The sequence below is a fragment of the Anastrepha ludens genome, chromosome 2 (assembly GCF_028408465.1).
Source record: "Anastrepha ludens isolate Willacy chromosome 2, idAnaLude1.1, whole genome shotgun sequence".
Taxonomy (NCBI): domain Eukaryota; kingdom Metazoa; phylum Arthropoda; class Insecta; order Diptera; family Tephritidae; genus Anastrepha; species Anastrepha ludens.
This window is the reverse complement of record NC_071498.1, coordinates 20,905,513-20,924,154: the sequence shown is the minus strand read 5'-3', so window position 1 is coordinate 20,924,154 and position 18,642 is coordinate 20,905,513. Positions and strand designations below refer to the sequence as shown.

The following is an 18,642-nucleotide window of genomic DNA, read 5'->3' as shown; positions in this document are numbered from 1 at the left end:
TCTCTCTCATTCTCTCTCGGGTCTCTCCCTCTTTCTTTGTCTGCCTTGAAAGTTTCACTTCTGTTATGTATACTATGCTAAACGCACTTATTTTTTTGTTTTTTTATTTTTATTTTTTGGTTTTTTGTTCTTTTTAGGTTTTTTCTTTTGCTTAAAACTATTCGTTGAGGGTTTTAGAAACCGTAATCAGTTGACCCTTTAGTGAAAAAGATCGCTTCAAATGTTTAACTGTCGACTTTGCCGCATAGATAAGAAAATTAAAATTAAATTATGCGTTACTAACTACAGTAAAGCCCTTTATGCATGGCCCAAGATCCATTTAGTATTACTTAAAAGGAGTGGACCCATATTTGAGATATGAGCACATAAGAGAGAGGTGAAAAATGAATGGAAGAGGAAGAAAAAAAAATTGAATTAAAAGTTTAATGCAACTTTAGGATGAAAATTTAGAAAAAAACATGTTTTTTTTTAATTTTTTTGTATTTTTTTGTGTTTTTTTGTATTATTGTGTTTTTTTCTGTATTTGTTTTTTTTTTTTTTTGGATTTTTTTATTTTTATTTTTCTTTTTTGTTTTTGTTTTTTTTTTTTTTGTATCATTTTTTTTTCTTTTTTGCCAAGGGGCGAAGTACACTTCTTCTGCTGAAGAATCGAGTCTTGGTGCATGACCATAGCCATTCGGCTACGCCGACATAGTCTTGAATCAAATTAGTAAATTTTGTACCCACATCTTTCGAGTAGATAAGAGATCTTTGAATTTTGTAAATAATTTTATTTGTATGTAATCATTCTGGTTAAGTTGTTCTTGTGCCATTAATTTGAAATTCTCAGGTATCTATTTGGCTGTTGCTTTGCTGCTATTTCAAGCTTATTTTTCCACCTCGCAAGCTTTTTAGTTTTCCACCTCCAGTTCGGCAACATTTATTCCCTGCTCTTCACCTTCATTTAACGATCAATTTCGCCAAAGACTATATCTAGCGAACCAATAATGGCAACGGCATCGGCCAGCAAATGCTTGAAGGTCAATTTATTCATTAGAGCCAGATGTGGGTAACTGGCAGCACGAATTTTACAGCGATACGGCTTCGCTGTACCGTCCGACACCAAATACACACCAAATTCTCCCTTTGGCGATTCGACAGCTGTATAAGTCTGTCCCGGTGGCATTGCAAACCCTTGCGTGAAAAATTTGAAGTGATGTATCAACTCCTCCATGCCCTGTTTCATAACGATTCTCCGCGGCGGACATACCTTATAGTCGTCCGCTTTTATCTCGCCAGCCGGCATCTGATTAAGGCACTGATTGATAATAACGCAAGCTTCGCGCATCTCACGTATGCGGCACAAGTAACGGTCATAGCAGTCTCCATGAGTACCCACAGGTACTTCGAATTCAACCTCCGGGTATGCGTCGTATGGCTGCGTCTTGCGCAAATCCCACTTCACACCTGTAGCACGCAACACTGCACCCGAACAGCCATAGTTCATGGCATCGTGCGCTGAGATGCATCCAATGCCGATGTTACGCATGCGCCAAATGCGATTGTCTGTGATGAGATCTTCAAATTCGTCGATGCGATGTTTAAAGCGACAAATGAAGTCAAACAGATCATCGCAGAAGCCAAGCGGCAAATCGAAGGCGACACCACCTGGCCGTATATAGGCGGAATGCAAACGTGCACCTGAGGCGCGCTCACAAAACTCATACAATTTCTCGCGTTCCTCAAACATCCAGAATAATGGTGTGATGCCGCCGCAATCCAAGACGGCTGTGGAACAAGCGACTGTGTGATTGGTTAGCCGCATAATTTCTGAAAACATTGTGCGTATGTACTTCGCACGCTTCGGTACTTGCAACCCCAGCAACTTCTCGATAGCCAAACAATAGCAAAGTTCATTTGACATACAGGACACGTAGTCCAGACGATCGAAGTAGGGCAGACTTTGTGTGTATGTTTTATGTTCGATAAGCTTCTCTGTGCCGCGATGTAACAGCCCGATGTGTGGATCGGCGGACAGTACAGTCTCGTTGTCCAGCTGCAGAACCATGCGTAAGACTCCGTGTGCAGCTGGATGGGCCGGTCCAAAGTTGATAAACTTTGTGCGAAAAGAACGATCTACAGGTAGGGGGATTTGACCTTTCCAATGGGCAAAACGTGGCGCTTGATCGCCAATGTAGCAGCCTTGAAATTGTTTCATAAACTCGGAGTCCGGTGACCACTGCTTCGACTCCTTTTTGTGATATTTGGGCGACTGTTCGGCTTCCTTTTTGGCTTGCTCTTCGGCTTTTACAGTACAAACTAAACGACGTGGTTCTAAAATCGAGTAGGAAGATGACAATCACTGGTTCATTCTTCTGTGTATGCGACACTTACGCTTGTATTGCGAAAATAGAATAGCTACGGCCATCTTCACAAGATACGATTTGAATGCATCGCCAAAATTCGGTCGGATTAACAGATTCTGCGTGATTGTGAACTTGGAGGAGTCCGTAACGTGCGATAGCGACTTTGCGTTGAGGAGTTTAAGTCGAATTTTTTCTAAGATACTATACCAAGCGCTCGACATTTTCATTTTTAATTTTCTAAAATTTTTCGTTTTTCTTCGCTGCCAATTTCTTTTTAAAATTTGATTGCCAAGTTTTTCAATATTAAAAAAATGTCTATCCTAAAAACACTGGAGTACTTTTTTCTAATTATTTTCATATTTAATGCTATTTCCAGATTTTCGACGATCACTACCATTTTTCACATCACACAGTCTCCAAGCGTTCACTGACGCCCTCGGTGCCGCATCAGACGCGCTTGGATAATGACGAGCGGGTACATTGGGCCAAGCAACAGCAGGCCAAGTCACGTCGGAAACGTGACTATATACGCATGCGGCCGTCACGAACATCGTCGCGTGCGCTTTCACAGGTGGATACAGTTCCTTTAAACGACCCAAAATGGGCGCAAATGTGGTATCTGGTAAGTAATTTTTATAAGCAAAAATATTTCTTCACTATTTACTTACGCTTTGATTTTTAACTAGAACCGCGGCGGCGGCTTGGATATGAATGTGGTGCCCGCTTGGCAGGCGGGCATCACCGGCAAAGGTATTGTGGTGACAATACTCGACGATGGTCTAGAATCGGATCATCCCGATATCGAGCACAACTATGTAAGTCCTGAATCCTCATCAAATTCCGCATTCAATTAACAACTTCAATATTAAATATTTATTTTAACTCATTAGGATCCCGACGCTTCCTATGATGTCAACAGCCACGACAATGATCCAATGCCGCACTATGACATGACCGATTCGAATCGTCATGGTACGCGTTGCGCTGGTGAAGTGGCCGCCACCGCCAATAACTCAATCTGTGCAGTTGGTATTGCATTTGGCGCCAGTGTTGGCGGTGTCCGAATGTTGGATGGCGATGTGACGGACGCCGTCGAAGCGCGCTCCCTGTCGCTCAATCCGCAACACATCGACATCTATAGCGCGTCATGGGGGCCGGACGATGATGGTAAAACCGTCGATGGTCCTGGCGAATTGGCGCAACGCGCCTTCATCGAGGGTGTGACGAAAGGACGTCAAGGCAAGGGTAGCATTTTTATTTGGGCTTCGGGCAATGGTGGGCGTGAGTTTGACAACTGCAATTGTGACGGCTATACGAACTCCATTTGGACACTGTCAATATCTAGTGCCACCGAAGAGGGTCATGTACCCTGGTATTCGGAGAAATGCAGTTCCACATTGGCGACTACGTACAGTAGTGGCGGCCAGAGTGAGAAGCAGGTGGTGACGACAGACTTGCATCACTCGTGTACGGTCTCGCATACGGGTACCTCGGCGTCGGCGCCATTGGCAGCCGGTATAGCTGCGTTGGTGCTCGAATCGAATACGAATTTAACGTGGCGTGACTTGCAACACATTGTGGTGCGTACAGCGAAACCAGCAAATCTACGGGATCCAACATGGTCGAAGAATGGTATCGGCCGGCGTATTAGTCACTCATTTGGTTATGGTCTAATGGATGCGGCTGCTATGGTGAAAGTGGCGCGTAATTGGAAAACTGTGCCCGAGCAGCAGCGTTGCGAGATAAATGCGCCACATGTGGACAAGTAAGTAGCAAAAAAATTACAGTTAAAGGTTTCCAAAAATAAATTAGGCGAGCAACCAAACGAATGCTGTTTTTAAAGTTTTGCATAAGCAGTAAATGGCATTGAATTATTTTGTTCCTATTCTTCTTCTTACAGAGTCATTCCACCCAGAAGTTATATCACATTACAGTTAACTGTGAAACACTGCTCATCCGTCAATTATCTGGAACATGTTCAGGCGAAAATCACATTAACATCACAACGTCGCGGTGACATTCAACTGAATCTGAAGTCACCGGCAGGCACCAAAGTTACTTTACTTACATCACGGTGAGTCCAACATTTTTTTTAAATTGTTTTATCAATTTTCAATTGCCCAATTCTAAAGCACTTCAACTCGATATTTCTAATTGGCGTTAATTAGAACGATAGTGAAGACTAAAAGCCTAATCAGCATCCACTTGGCCCTTTCAAAACATTGACGGCAAACAGAATTGCAACGGACAGCGGGTAACGGGTTGACGACTACATTTACAGAGTGCACGGACTGAGATGCCCACCTTTTCCATATGCTTTGCCCATAGAAAGTGGACCGTCATCAGTCCAACCAGCTGTCTACAGTCGCTTCTGCTTAGTGAAAGGAGAATCTGCGACAGTCGATCGGACATGAAAGCTAATATCAGTTTTGTCCAACTGCAATCTCAGCCTGCCAAACTCGCTTGTGGATTAGAATACCCCGTTTGCTAACCGTGGCTTTGATGGCTGCAGAAGGGAGTGGCAGAACAGGCTCCGGGCAAAGGAAGTTGGCCTCAGAGCCCATCCTAGCTAAAGAGTCAGAGATCTCGTTACCCGAGGTACCTACGTTTGCCGGGATCCATGTTAGCGTCAGGATATTATGTCCGCCGTCATAGTTTAACCTGGATTTACAGTACTCAACTTCCTTGAAGGGGTTGAAGGGCTGTTTAAAGACGTGATCAGCGCGGTTTTGCTGTCGCTGCAGATACATAGATCTGCCCCTCCATCTGTTTTTCCACTACAAAGTTCATCACTTCTTAAACAGCATACACTTCCACTTGAAACACAGATACGTGCATTCCAAGAGCCAAGTGTAGTTTTGTCCCACTTCATTCCACGTAGATCCCAGAGCCGGAACCGTGCTCGATCCTGGAGCCATTCGTGAAAAAAACAGTGCGAGAACAGCTTTTGCGGGCTCATGTTCTGAGTTTGACCACAGATAAGCCTCTGGCAGCACCACACTGTAACTCTTGTTAAATACGACACTGGACGGCATGGAGTCACAGGGCATGGCGAGGATGGTTGGATCGAAGTCCATACCTACTCTGTTGTTCAATGCCGGTTATGAGCCGTACCAATTCCCATTGTGTTTCAGCCTGCAGACGGTGGTAGACTAACCAGAGCATCCAATGACGGGCCTGAAGTAGTCTGAAAAGCTCCGGTCCAACATATGGCCACAGTCCGTTGTAGTCTCGATAAGGTTCCCCTGACTCCCACAAGAAAGAGTCTACTCATCCAGGCCACTGATGCATAGGCGATAATAGGTCTTATCATAGCCGTGTGGATCCATAGAAGAAAGACCCCACGTTTTCCCAAAAACACCCTTGCACTGCCAGAAGGCAGAAAAAAAAATTGTAGGTGAACAGAAAATTGGCAAAACTTGTAGGTTTCACAATCAGCTGATGCTTTGCTTACATTGCAAATCAATGCCTTGAATTTCGAGGTAGCTTCCTAAAATTTAATTTTCTATCGACTTATGGATCGTTTAAAAAGGATTCACGAATAGAACGAAAGAAAACCAGACCTGTCCAACCGAAGGTTCTAAAAAACGGTGTTCAACGGAGAGTTAAGTCAATCCACTTTAGAGGGTGTTATTCAATTCCGTATTTGGGCACCCTAATCATAAACGACAGTGAGTGCATTCAGGACCGAATACTTGTTACATATAAAATATACTTTGGCTATATACACCCACTTAAATCAAAGATACTTGCAAACTGAGTATATATTTTTATAGTAGTATTTTACTAGTGGGACCCATGGCTACATGTGGCTCCGAGCTGTGGTACATGGCAACACCCGAAGCAGAATCACTCAGAGTCTTTGAGAGAAAAATACTCAGGATATGGTCTCAGGCTAAACGAAAGAGGTGATTACATATTACCAACTTACCAAGAGTTATCGTCTCGAATTTATCGCAAGGGCTTTGTCCAATTCATCAAAGCGCGTAAGGTACAGGGTCCGGCACTCGAAGTGTAATCAATACCATAAATATAGTTTGGAAAATTACTTTTATTCAATTCAAAGTAAAAAATGTGTGAAAGTAATCAAAAATAAGAATCAACTTACATTTGCTCGATATGACGAACTTTTGCCTTGACTATGGCCTTGAGACGGTCCAGAAACGAATCGCAAGCAACCCGAATGTGATTTGCAGGTATTTTGACCCACTCGCGGAGAATGGCTTTTTCCAGCTCCTCAAGACTGGTGACTCTTTTAGTTCGGGCCTTGCTCTCCAAAATGGCCCAAAAAGAATAATCCATCAAATTCGCGTCTGGTGAATTTGAGAGCCATTGTGTGGACGTTATGAAGTTTGGAACGTTGTTTTTTGGCCATTCTTGGTTCACTCGAGCTTTGTGAGACGGTGCCAAGTCCTATTCAACCGTCCATGAAACGTCTGCCACCGAAATGTTTGTTTGCCCACGACTTCAAAGCAACCTCCGGGATACTTTCCCGAAAATATTTCACATTTACCTTGACGCCAGGTTCGATGAAAGCGATTGGAGAGCGCCCATCTGCGGTTACAGCGGCAAAAACCATTACCTGTGGCGGGTGCTGCCTCCTGGTGGCCAATCGATGACTCAAATTCTCGTATGAATGGTCGGTCAAATAAACCCTATCGTTTTGAGAGTTTACGAGTTGCTCAATTTGAAAAATTTTCTCGTCAGAAAACACAATGCTCGGAAATTGACCGCTTTCGGCCAAGCGAAGCAACTCCTTCGGTATCTCAAGTCTGACTTGTTGCTGCTTTGGTGTGAGATCATGCGTCTTTTGGATCTAGTAAAGCTTGACTTTGAGATCATTTTTCAGAATGCGGCGGATGTTACAGTCAGATATTTTCAGTTCTTTCGCCATTTGATTGGCACTTCGTCGGGGACTTCGCTCAAGTCGGTTCTTCACGTTTTGAAGCATTTCACGTAATGTTGCAGTCTTTTGATGACCATCTCCATGACGTTTCGCAATGCTACCAGTATCATTGTAACGAGAAATGGTGCGATAAATAAAAACTTTATTTACTTTAGGGTGGCCGTGCATTAGCTTCGCGAGCGGTCTGAAACTGGTTACACTTCGAGTGTAACCCGGACCCTGCAGATTGGATATATTCTTAAACTAGGAAACATGCGTGTTCCTAAGGTAATAATGTAGCACAAAGCGTAAGAAACTTATGGACTGCATGGAAAATGACCTACGAACGCTCGAAGCAGACAACTGGAAAAATATAGCCAGAGACAAAGTGGCCTGGAGGAATATCATAGAGAGACTAAAAAACTATGCTAATACGATGCTAAAGCTCATGAAATAAATTGTATTTCAGTAACTATCAATAAAATACTTTCGGACAGCAAATCGGTTCTCAAAGTCTTGAATAGCTTCATATTCAATTCAAAAGTCTTAAAATAGAGTGTAACAATGCACTCAACAAACTGGCCACTCTACTTTTTAGTTCGATTAGCAAAAAAGCGTGTTTTTTAATTAGTTTCTTTAAACGATTTTTTTTTTATTATGAATGAAAATTATTGTTATCATTGCAGTCAGTGAATAAATGATTCGATATATTCGTGTTATATTTAATTCCTTTCTTATCGACTGTGAGTCTAGAGCTATGCAGTTATCGGCCGTGATAAAGAAGTAATCGGGATGAAGAACTTATTTCGTGGAGGGAGCCTGAGAAACTGATTTACAAGAATAAATAAAGATTTTTCATTTCACAACCAAATTCACCTTACTTTTTGCCCACAGTAAAAAAAAGAAAATATTAATCCTGGGAATCCTAATAAGGATAATGGAAAACTTTTATCAAATTATTGCATTGTCATCGGTCCTTGATAGGTGTGCGAAATTCCAAGTCGATCCGATTTTTAGAAGCCAGTGAAAATTAAGCTCAAAGATTCCGTTACATACATACATACATACATAGATACATACATACATACATACATACATACATACATACATACATACATACATAGAACCCGACCTAATAAAAGTGTGTTAAAAAGGGACAGAAGGGATATTTATTGGACCAACCCCATGTATCGGCTTTAACAAAAACAATATAAAACAGAAAATCAACAAATGGATCCAAACTAAAATCAGGGAAAACTCGAACGGCACAAGCGGCCTTAATCACTTCAAAAATTTTTTGAACTTCAATGCCAACAGAGCAAAATCTGCTCCAACCCTAGACAAAAAGGGCTTCAAATTACTCTGTGGGGCACTTACAGGCCACTTTACCTGTAATAAACACTTTAACACAATAGGATTATCTAGCACAAGATTATTCAGGTTCTGCTGAGATGAAGAGGAGTCTATAGAACACTTACCATAATCACCAACTGTGAGGCATTGGGCCACAGGAGATACAGAATCCTGGGTTCATACATACTAGAGGAGGAAGACCTACAATTGCTCCCTCCTAAGGAGCTGGTTCGATTTCTCGGTATACTAAATAATTATAATTAAGTAATTAGGGGCGCACAATAGATCAATCTGGTCGCAGTGCATAAAGGCCTTAGCTTAATCCGTACAACCATTACCATTACCAACTATCAATAGGAAATTTGTTTTCCAAGTAAAAATATATTTCAAAAGTATATAAAAAGTTACATACATACATATATAGAATATTGCGAATAATTGCCAAAACAGCATCCATCTTAAAACGCACAGTCGACAATCTAAAGATAGCACAAAAGTAACGAAAAACATGCAAAAAATATTCCAAAAGAATTGTATAAAAGCAGAACTGCCATGCCAAAAGCTGCATGCAAACATATATACATACATATGTACATGCATTAAAACATTCGTACATAGTGCATACCTACATGTACACACACATATGTACCAAAGAAATGTGTATGTATGTATAAATGAGAATTTCAAAATACAAAAGTTCATTGCAATCGCATTGCCGCTGGCGGCTAAGGCGAGCACAATTCGATTCCATCGTCGAACAAAAAAGGCTCAAAAGTACACTCGAAACACATTGCTGGAATTCAATTTGCGACTGCACATGGGACACTTGCCCTGGCAGTTGACACACTTCATTATACAATGCCTACAAAATATATGTCCGCACTGAGTGACCATCGGCCGATGCAACAAATACGAATCCAAACAAATTGAACATTGAAAATTTATATTATCTCCATCCTTACGGTTGCTGTTGTTGCAGGCGCTATTGCTGTTGCTGACGTGGTGATGTCGATGTTTTTTATTGTTGTAATTTCTATAGTAATTGCTATTGTATTGCCGTTGCCGCGCTGTCGTCGTAGCAGCTGAATTGCCGTAGCGCTCACTGGCAACTGCATTGGCGGAGGATGCTGGCGCGCTCGCATTTACAATACCGCTGCGCAACTGACGCGCCTCGCACTCAGCACAGCTACAAAATTGTGTCGCGTCCAATTGTTGTCCATCAGTTGTGTTAGCGCCGCCATTTGTAATTACACTTCCGCCGCCAGGTTCACCATTTGCACTCGCTCGCCTGCGATACGCACTGGAATTTCTATTTGCACGGTTTTCATGTGCATTGTTTGCACTGCCACTTGCACCCTGCATCGCCGCCTGTATCGCTTGCCTTGCTGCGCCGCTAGGCCGTTGGTATGGCGTGTTTCCTTGTAGGCGGATATGGCGTCGCTGCCCTTGGCGTTGTTGTTGCTCTCGCACGCTGTTCAGTAAATTCTGCGCCAAATTGTGCAAATTAGTAATTTTTTCGGTTACAGGCGGCGGTCTCCTTGTGGGCGGGCCAGAGATTGTTGCAGCCGCTGTGGGCATCGCTGATAGCGCAGCGTTTGATGCTGCGGCAGTTAATGCCCCAGCTGTTGCCGTTGTGGTTGTTGATGCGGGGAGTAAAGCTGCCTCGCGCACTCCATCATTTCGCTGTTGATAAAATTTGTCGGCAGCTGCGCTGTTTACTCCTTGATTACCTCTATCTCTGCTTCTTCTTCGCTCATCTGTATTGTATGCTGGGTAACTGTAATTTTGCAGCTGCAGCTGGAGCTGCTTCTGCTGTTGCTGAATCTCTTGATGCTGATAGCATTCGGAAAACATTATGAATTTTAACTTTTCGAATTTATTATTTTTCTATAGATTTGGTTTTCAATTGGTTTGGTTTCTCTTATCTAGGCAATGGTTTGGATTTGTTCACATGATTTCAATCAAATAAATTCACATTATTTTCAATGATTAATTTTCCTATGTGATTTTGTTATACGAGTATCGACAGGTCTTGAGTGAAAATCGATATGTGTTCTAAAAAATTTGAGCTAAGAGGTAGCACACAAATGAGCATTCAATCATGGAGGTAGCATAAAAATGTGTCTGGGTACCTTGATCAAAAAGTTCCCGGAATACATTCCGAATATACGAGGTGAAGTTCAAAATAAACAAGACTGCGCTAAAATAGAAATGACAGGAGCTTCGTTCTGATAACTTCGAGTTCATTTATTCAAAATAGTCCCCTCTGGCCTCGACAGACTATTTTGCGCGATCTAAAAGCTTTTCGAAAGAGTGCTTCAAGTCATTGACCGGAATGTCCTTCAGGATGCCGGTACAAGGCTTTTGGATGGTCATTACGGACGCAAAACGATTTTCCTTTATGGCCAAATGCAGTCTTCCGAATAGGTAGAAGTTCCAAGAAGCCATATCAGGCGAATGCGGTGAGTGGTTGGTGATTAAAATGCGATTTCTAGTCAAAAAATTAGTCACAAAAGTGGATCGATGAGATGGTGCATTTTCATGCAATAAGCGCCAGCTTCCTCCTTCGCGGTATTCAGGGCGAATTTGACGGTTTGGCCCGTTGGCACGAACTTCTTATGGACAACTCTCTTGGAATCGTAAAAACAAATAAGCATCGACTTGATTTTTGACTTCTCCAAACGCGATTTTTTTGGGTGGTGACTCATCTGGGGCCTTCCATTCGGCACTTTGATGCTTAGTTTCAGCTTCATGTTAGAAACTCCCCTTTTCATCGCCAGCTACAATGTTGTAAAAGAAGTTCTCGTCTTTTCTCGCCTCTTTAATGAAGTTTTTCGAATGTTGAATTCTGAGCAGTTTTTAGTCCTCAGTTAACTTGTGTGAAGTGAAACGTGCACGGATTTTTCGTAAGCCCAAATGATCAGTTAAAATGCCATAAATCGATGTTTTTTATCTATTCAACTCCAATTTCATGAATTTCAACGATGATTTCGATTCATTTTTGATAAATTTACGAACAATTTCGATGGAGTTTTCGGAGATTACTGATTTTGGGCCCCGTACGTTCATTGTCATTTACGAGTATGTCCTCACAACCATCTTTGAAACGTGTAAACTACTCATGAACTCTGGCACGAGATAGACAATCATCGCCATAAACTTTTTTCATCAATTCAAATATTTCGGTAAACGTTTTACCGATTTTAAAACAAAATTTGATATTAGCTCTTTGTTTGAAACTCATTTTTGTACCGATGACACAAACATACTGACACTTTAGAAGCACGTGAAGAGATATGAAGATACGCACCATACACCAGTTTAATCGCTACACCAAAATAGTTGCCAATCCCCCCGGGCAAACTGCTCAACAGTCTCCTTCTCTGAATGGTCTCCACAGCTTCGGCAAGGGGATTAAATGATACACGTAGCTTTACTGCATGAGCACCGAATGTCCAATGACCAGTAAACACAGCTACGATTTTCGAAAATGAATGGCCAGAACTTTCTGCGTCCTACGTTTATTGTACTCGGCGACAAGGGTTTTCGAAATTGCTACATCTCTTCTGCGCTTTTCTGAGAAATAAGTTGTGCAATTCCCCTTTAACAACCGTCCGGGGGATGCCGACACACCGAAGAGATTTGATCTGCTCCTTACAAAAGTTGACTAGTTTGGATTTGCACCATGGCGTCGTCAGAGCCTTGATCGCGACTCGGCCATCGCAAAAAATGTTAAAATCTCCCTTGCTCTCACGTTTCCTAAGCATTTTGCGTGCCTGCAGGATCGCAAAAACTTCTACCTAAAAGCACTAGCAACATTCGGAAATTTTAAGGAAATAGATAAATTGTCTGATTTAGAGAACCTCTGCTCCGACTCCCGATTCCACCTATCTATTGCTTGAGGGGCTCTTGGAAAGAGCCGCTTTTTTTTTGGAAGAGCTGGATGCTGTGTTGCGGTGTATATCTTTGGTATGGCCGCAGTGTATGCTTTCAATTTACCAGTTCATGAGCCAACTCAAAAAAAATGCAACGATTTGCTCGACAATTGAGATGATAAAAAAAGCGCAACTTGCTCCATACTGTGGCAGTCGGCAAGGAATTAAACGCAATTTTTTCGCTGAGTAAATCGCGTTTCTAAGAAAATTGTAAACACATAATTTAGCTCATTCAGAGTAATCTCCAGAAACTGTACCAGAGGGCTCAAAAGCTTAATAACAAATAAAGGGTTTTCCAATAAGAGGTGTTATTTTGATATTCAAAGAAAAATGCTATATTGTAATATAAATGATCGAATGTTTATTTCATTATAAAGAGGAAGGTATGCCGTTAATAGTGGAAAATAACATCAGGCAAATGACCAACACGACCACGCTTACCGGACAATATCCTTTTCATGAAACTTTCCATAACCGAATTGCTAAGTGGCTGCCCTATGTCCTCGATAGCCTCACGAATTCCATCTTTGAGGTCTTGAATCGACCCTGGGCTGTTGGCGTAGACCTTTTCTTTCACGTGGCCCCAACGAGAAAAGTCACAAGGTGTTAAATCACAAGATCTCGGTGGCCAATCTCACCTCTTCGAGAGATAACACGGTCCGGAAACTTTTCACGTAAAAAATCAATGGTTTCGTTGCTTGTGTGTCACATAGCGCCGTCTTGTTGAAAATAAACGTTCTCCAGATCAATGCCATCCAATTCCGACCATAAAAAATCGCGAATCATCTCTCGATGGCGATAGATAACACCTGTTATTGGAAAACCCTTTATGATATATTTTTCATTTTATCCCCATGTTTTGTTCTATTTCACACCTCATCTATTTTTTGTGTATTTGTAATATAATGACTTTGTGCCCTTTTAAATTCCAGTGTTCACGATGTCTCTCGCTCTGGGTTCAATCAATGGCCCTTTATGTCCGTCCATACTTGGGGTGAGTCACCGCATGGCGACTGGCAGCTGGAGATACACAACGAGGGTCGATATATGGGTAAGTCAAGAAAGCCAAGTAAAACGACTTTCAAATCTATGGTATTCTAGTTCAAAATATGCTGGTTTCAACTGTTTCAAATGAACTCTTAAGATTTCTGAATGTAATTTAACCACTTCTCTTTCCAACTCATATACTTACATGCTGCGTTTGATTGATATAACGGCAATATGAAATAATCAAATATTTGTAACTAATCTCAAACGAAATTACCTAAACCAAACTATTTTCTTTAACATAACCTCAACTCTTCAATGTAACTGTGCTCATGCAACCGTATAATTGCCAATCACTAACACATAACTCGCATACAAACAAACAACTGAACTCATATGTCCTAAACGCCGGGCCTGCACAAAAGGTCACGCCTTACTCCGCGAGTGGTCGCTGATATTCTACGGTACCACGCAGCCTATCGACCCCAACGACCCCGTGTCTACGCCGCGCTCCAATTCCGCCGAGAATACAACGCCCAATTCGAATGCGGCGAGCACCACAACGAACCTCCATCAGATCTACTCGCCGCAATATCCGCGCATCTCATCCAACAACATTGCCAACAACAATTTGGCGACGAATGTTGTCGGTGCCATCAACGCCATGCCGGGTGGGGGCGTAAAAATTCCCATTAAATTACCATCACCATTGAACAAGTCGGTTTACACAGCCGCGAATGGCGCAAATAATCCGCTGCTGAATGTCGCGACTGGAAGTAGTAAAAAGCAACAACAACAACTGTATAAACAACAACAGCAAACACAGCCGCCGAGTTATCAACAGATTTCAGCGACCTATGGTGTCATATTGGGCTCGCAGAGCGGGAAGGCGGGCAAGAACGGCAAAGGGAAGGGAAAGTCTGGAGAAAAGGGTAGCGGCAAGGGAAGCGGGAATGGCGGTGGCGGTGGCGGTGGTGGTAACAAATCTGCATCCAACAAAAAAGAACAGACTACAGCAACAAATACGAAGAATAAATTCTACCGCATATCACAACAACAGCAACAAAGCGGCAACGGAAATGGCAAGTCGAACGGAAAATCATCACAACAAGGGGGGCGCATAAAAGCGCAATCGGCGGAACGTTTACAGAGCTATGACGACAAGATGAGCCGCAAGGTTATTGGGGAAATAACAACAACAACTACAAGCAGTGCTAACACCAATACAAAAAACTATAACGCATATGGCAGTGGTAGGACTAAGGTCAAATCCGACCCGGAGGGTGCGACTGCTCTTGCGACCCCCGGTTCGAGCACAACGAATGTCGCATCAAAAACCGCGTCCACGCAGATGTCGAGCTACGCAAAGCTGCCCGTTAAAGCGACCAAACAAATCAAAGAATCGTTGCTGCCATTGCAAACGCACGAAAAACTTACGGTTGCCTCTTTCACCGATACGCGCATACCGAAGCTCTTCGAACGTTACGAGAAGATACAGGCAATATTTCCAGAATTCCAGCCATATCAGGGCCCAAAAGAGAAGGATACCACAGCGGCGGCGGCAGCAGCAGCCGCAGCAGCGTTAGCTGAAAAACGCAAACTAGCCGCTGCTGTGGCCATTTCACCATTGGATTATGAGGCAGAGACCTTTAGACCGATGTTGGGTCCAATGAATAGTGATGCCAGTGGCAATGGTAATAGCAACGGTATCAGCGGGTCGAAACCATCACGTGAGAATGCAAAGAAGTCTTCGCCGAGTTTTGTGCCCGATCAGAAGATTATCAAGAAGCAGCAACTGCTGCTTGCGGCAGCCGGTGTGAGCGGCGGCACACAGCGCCCGATAGGTGGGGTGCTCGGTGTGTTGCCCAATCGCAAGGGGAGCAGCGACAGTAGCAGCAGCAACGGTAGTGGAATTGATTTTCGGAATGCATAACATTTTTGTTTCGGTTGTTTCATTATTTAGTGCGATGCCGATTAGTTAATATTTTTTATTCCTCAGTTTTTTTTTAATTGTATATTTTGAGTAAAATTAGAGCAACGTTCGGGCAAACTTTTTAGCCAAAAATGTTTTACGTCGAATTTTGATTTTATGTATTAATATCTTCATTTGAAAACTTTACCGAGGTTGCTTTACCGCAACCCCTTAAACGCATCAATTTACGTTATCTCATCAATTCGAATTGTTCGTCTCGCGAGGAAAAACTCAAAATTCTAAATAAGAAATCTAAGTACAGGGACTTGAAATTGAAATTTGAAAAAGGTGACCCAAAAAGCACCGAGACAATGGTAACTCCTAAAACACTCAGGCTAAAAACCCATTGTATTCAAAGCTCCGGAAAGTGAAAGGTTAGATAGCCAAAAAGGAAAGGAGAGAAGTAACAGAGAGAAAGAGATAGGATGGAATAGAAACAGAGGCAGAGGTAGCTACCTGTGAGAACTTTCCAGATTATTTAGCAAATTTGAAAATATCCTCCAATTTAAAAGAACGAATCTGACTCATTCTCATGACATCGGAACCTAAAATTCATAACACTCACAGAGAAAATGCTCAGTGCTATCCGCCTCCTCTAAGAAAAACAGGCAAATCACGTCCTCCATGATTCCAATGGTGGAAAAATGGTGACCCCATGAGTTGTGTCCTGTACGAATACCGACCATCAACCGCACGTCTTTTCTACCAAGTTTTAGAAGAAAGTTCGATAGTTTTCTTTCCGGCTTGCACAAAACACTTTGCAGTTCCGCAGCGTTCTAGAGTGTCTACATAATCGCTGATCGCAATTCATGATTCCTGTAGAACTGATGAAGATTATGGACTCTGATCCCTGTGGAGTAACCACTGATCCGCAGTTTGTCAATTCATCGTCAATTTCATTTCCTTGAACACCGCGGTGTCCTGAAATCCATATAAGTACAAGCCTGTTTTGTCATGCAACAGAATCAAGCTTATTCTTACATTATTGAGCCATCTTTGAGGTTGGCTTCGCGTTCTCCAGAGCCTCCAGTGCAGTCTGACCGTCACTTCAATTTGTTTCCCGCTCCAACTCCTCTTAATAATCCATTCAGCTACTTTCAGAATGTCAAAGAGACTTAGTGATCTCCAAAACACGCTGGCACGCAAATATTTTCCTATTTTCGTCGGTATGGACTTCATATCCTAACGCACACTCAGTTTTGGAGCTTTTAGTGAGTATTAAGACAACACTGAGTCTCAACTACTGAACACTTTAGTATCATTATCAACACAGATAATAATGCTAAGATATAATAAAGGAGGTAAACTATTGAGAGTTTGTCCGAGCTTTGCTCTGATTTCTCTAGTCTAGTGACTTAGCTTAGGAGTAGATCCTTTCCATCCACATATCTTCAAAGAAGTATTGGACAGTAGTAGAAGTATTAGGAACCCAGCCTCACCAAAGCTATTCGCAAATGGTTTAAATGTGAATAAAAAGATAATGGAGTGCTCTTCTACAATGAACTACCCATTAAAATTTAGATTCACAGAGTTTGGCAATGTATTCCATGCAGAGTCAGCCGACTAGCAACTGTCTAATGTTGTACACTGGTCGGCCTTAAGTCAAGTCAGCGTCCAATCTAACGCGAGTGAAAAAGCTGTACTATCTTACCCGACCCTCTCTGGTTGAGGGTCTTAAGCGGTCACTATCAGATCCCTACAACTACAATTGTCTGAAGGGCGGGCAATACAGTGGAATTAGTATAGCTTTTACGCCATAGATGTCGTGCTTTTGCTGAGCTAGGATCCGGAAATCTCAATTGCATATGTATCTAAAGGGTGTTCAAGTTGGAGTTATAGGATTTTAAATTGAAAGAAAACAACGAAAATCCAAATTGTTTGGGCAATCTTTATTATTTCATGACATTTATTTTTTAAAGATAATGTCTTCCAAATGTTGGCCGCAACTGCGCCGTAATTCGGTCATCCGTAAACACCAATTTTGCATGACTCGATGGAAGGCTTCGGTCGGTATCTCGTGAACAACTTTAGCAATATTGGCTTCCAATACCTCAATCGAAGCTGGTTTATCCACAAAGTATTTAGTCTTTACATATCCCCACAAATAAAAGTCCAAAGGTGTGATCTCACACGATCTTGGTGGTCAATCCACTGGTCCGAGACGAGAGATGAATTGCTCACCGAAACGACGGGATGTATGGCAAGCAGTGCCGTCTTGTAGGAACCAAATGTTTTAGAGATCACGGGCTTCAATTTCTGGCATCCGCCATCAAGAAGTCATTTATCATAGCGCGATAGCATTCGCCGCTCACTGTTACATTGGCGCCAGCCTCGTCTTTGAAGAAAGATAAGCCGATGATTCCTCAAGCCCATAAGCCGCACCAAAGAGTTGTTTTCAATGGATATAATGGCTGTTCTTGAATGGTTTCGGGTAGCTCTTCAGCCCAAATATGAAAATGTCTGCTTATTGAAGTAGGTATTAAGCCAAAAATGGGCCTCATCGCTGAACACCTTAAGTTGACCTGAGCGCACGATGAAGACTTTTCACAGAGCGTAGATTTTCGTTATCGATTTGTAAACGTTGTTGAGGCGTAAGTATTTCGATGATGAAATGTCAATGAATACAGAAAAAAATTATGTATTTATTTTATCAGCAGTGATCTGTCAAAAACCTCTATTGGAAAAAGTTCCGCCAATCTGATCACCTTTTTTTTATATATAGCCATGATGAGCTGTTAGTGGTGTATATAAGCAAAACTTTTTCATATTTATTTAAATTTATTTACGAGTATCAACATTTTAAAATGAAGCCTACTCATAAATAAATATACCACACGTACGACACAGCACTGGATTTTTGCATAAGCACTCACCCACCATGAACCACGGACCCTCGCTACTTGTTCTACCATCTCTCTCTCTCTCTCTCTCTCTCTTAGCTTCACAGTCTGTGGTGGACCAAAGCTTCATCAACAATCCTCCTCCAATTTAGTCTCTCTTTTGCCTAATTTTTTCCAATTACGAACGTTTATCGCTTTTAAGCCATCTCTTCTTGGTCGGCCTCTCGTTCTTCCTCCAATTTAATGCAAAGTGTATACCCTTTTTTGGATTCTTTCGCTGGGCAATCTTATGATGTGGCCAACCCATCTAATCCGCTGCGCCATA

The 18,642-nt window shown here is 42.2% G+C and overlaps 3 protein-coding genes across 3 annotated transcripts in view; 1 reads left to right on the top strand and 2 right to left on the bottom strand.

Annotated features, from left to right (window-relative positions):
- Positions 1-676: 676 nt before the first annotated feature.
- Positions 677-2,588, bottom strand: LOC128864673 (NADH-ubiquinone oxidoreductase 49 kDa subunit). The gene is made up of 2 exons (XM_054104428.1): positions 2,374-2,588; positions 677-2,313 (listed from the first exon to the last, which is right to left on the bottom strand). The coding sequence occupies exons 1-2, from the start codon at positions 2,570-2,572 to the stop codon at positions 944-946; spliced, it is 1,569 nt and encodes a 522-aa protein (XP_053960403.1). The 5' UTR covers positions 2,573-2,588; the 3' UTR covers positions 677-943.
- Positions 2,589-2,656: 68 nt separating this feature from the next.
- Positions 2,657-18,642, top strand: part of LOC128869446 (furin-like protease 1, isoforms 1/1-X/2) — a 38,739-nt gene continuing 22,753 nt past the window's right edge. Inside the window, exons 1-7 of the mRNA XM_054112258.1 lie at positions 2,657-2,680; positions 2,722-2,967; positions 3,032-3,160; positions 3,236-4,110; positions 4,246-4,419; positions 13,451-13,569; positions 13,931-15,409. Of these exons, the coding sequence (XP_053968233.1) occupies positions 2,657-2,680; positions 2,722-2,967; positions 3,032-3,160; positions 3,236-4,110; positions 4,246-4,419; positions 13,451-13,569; positions 13,931-15,409 (3,046 nt within the window). The remainder of the gene's footprint in view (positions 2,681-2,721; positions 2,968-3,031; positions 3,161-3,235; positions 4,111-4,245; positions 4,420-13,450; positions 13,570-13,930; positions 15,410-18,642) is intronic.
- On the bottom strand, positions 8,945-10,602 carry LOC128864661 (uncharacterized). The gene has a single exon (XM_054104420.1). It carries the CDS (start codon positions 10,435-10,437, stop codon positions 9,352-9,354), a length of 1,086 nt encoding a protein of 361 aa, XP_053960395.1. The 5' UTR covers positions 10,438-10,602; the 3' UTR covers positions 8,945-9,351.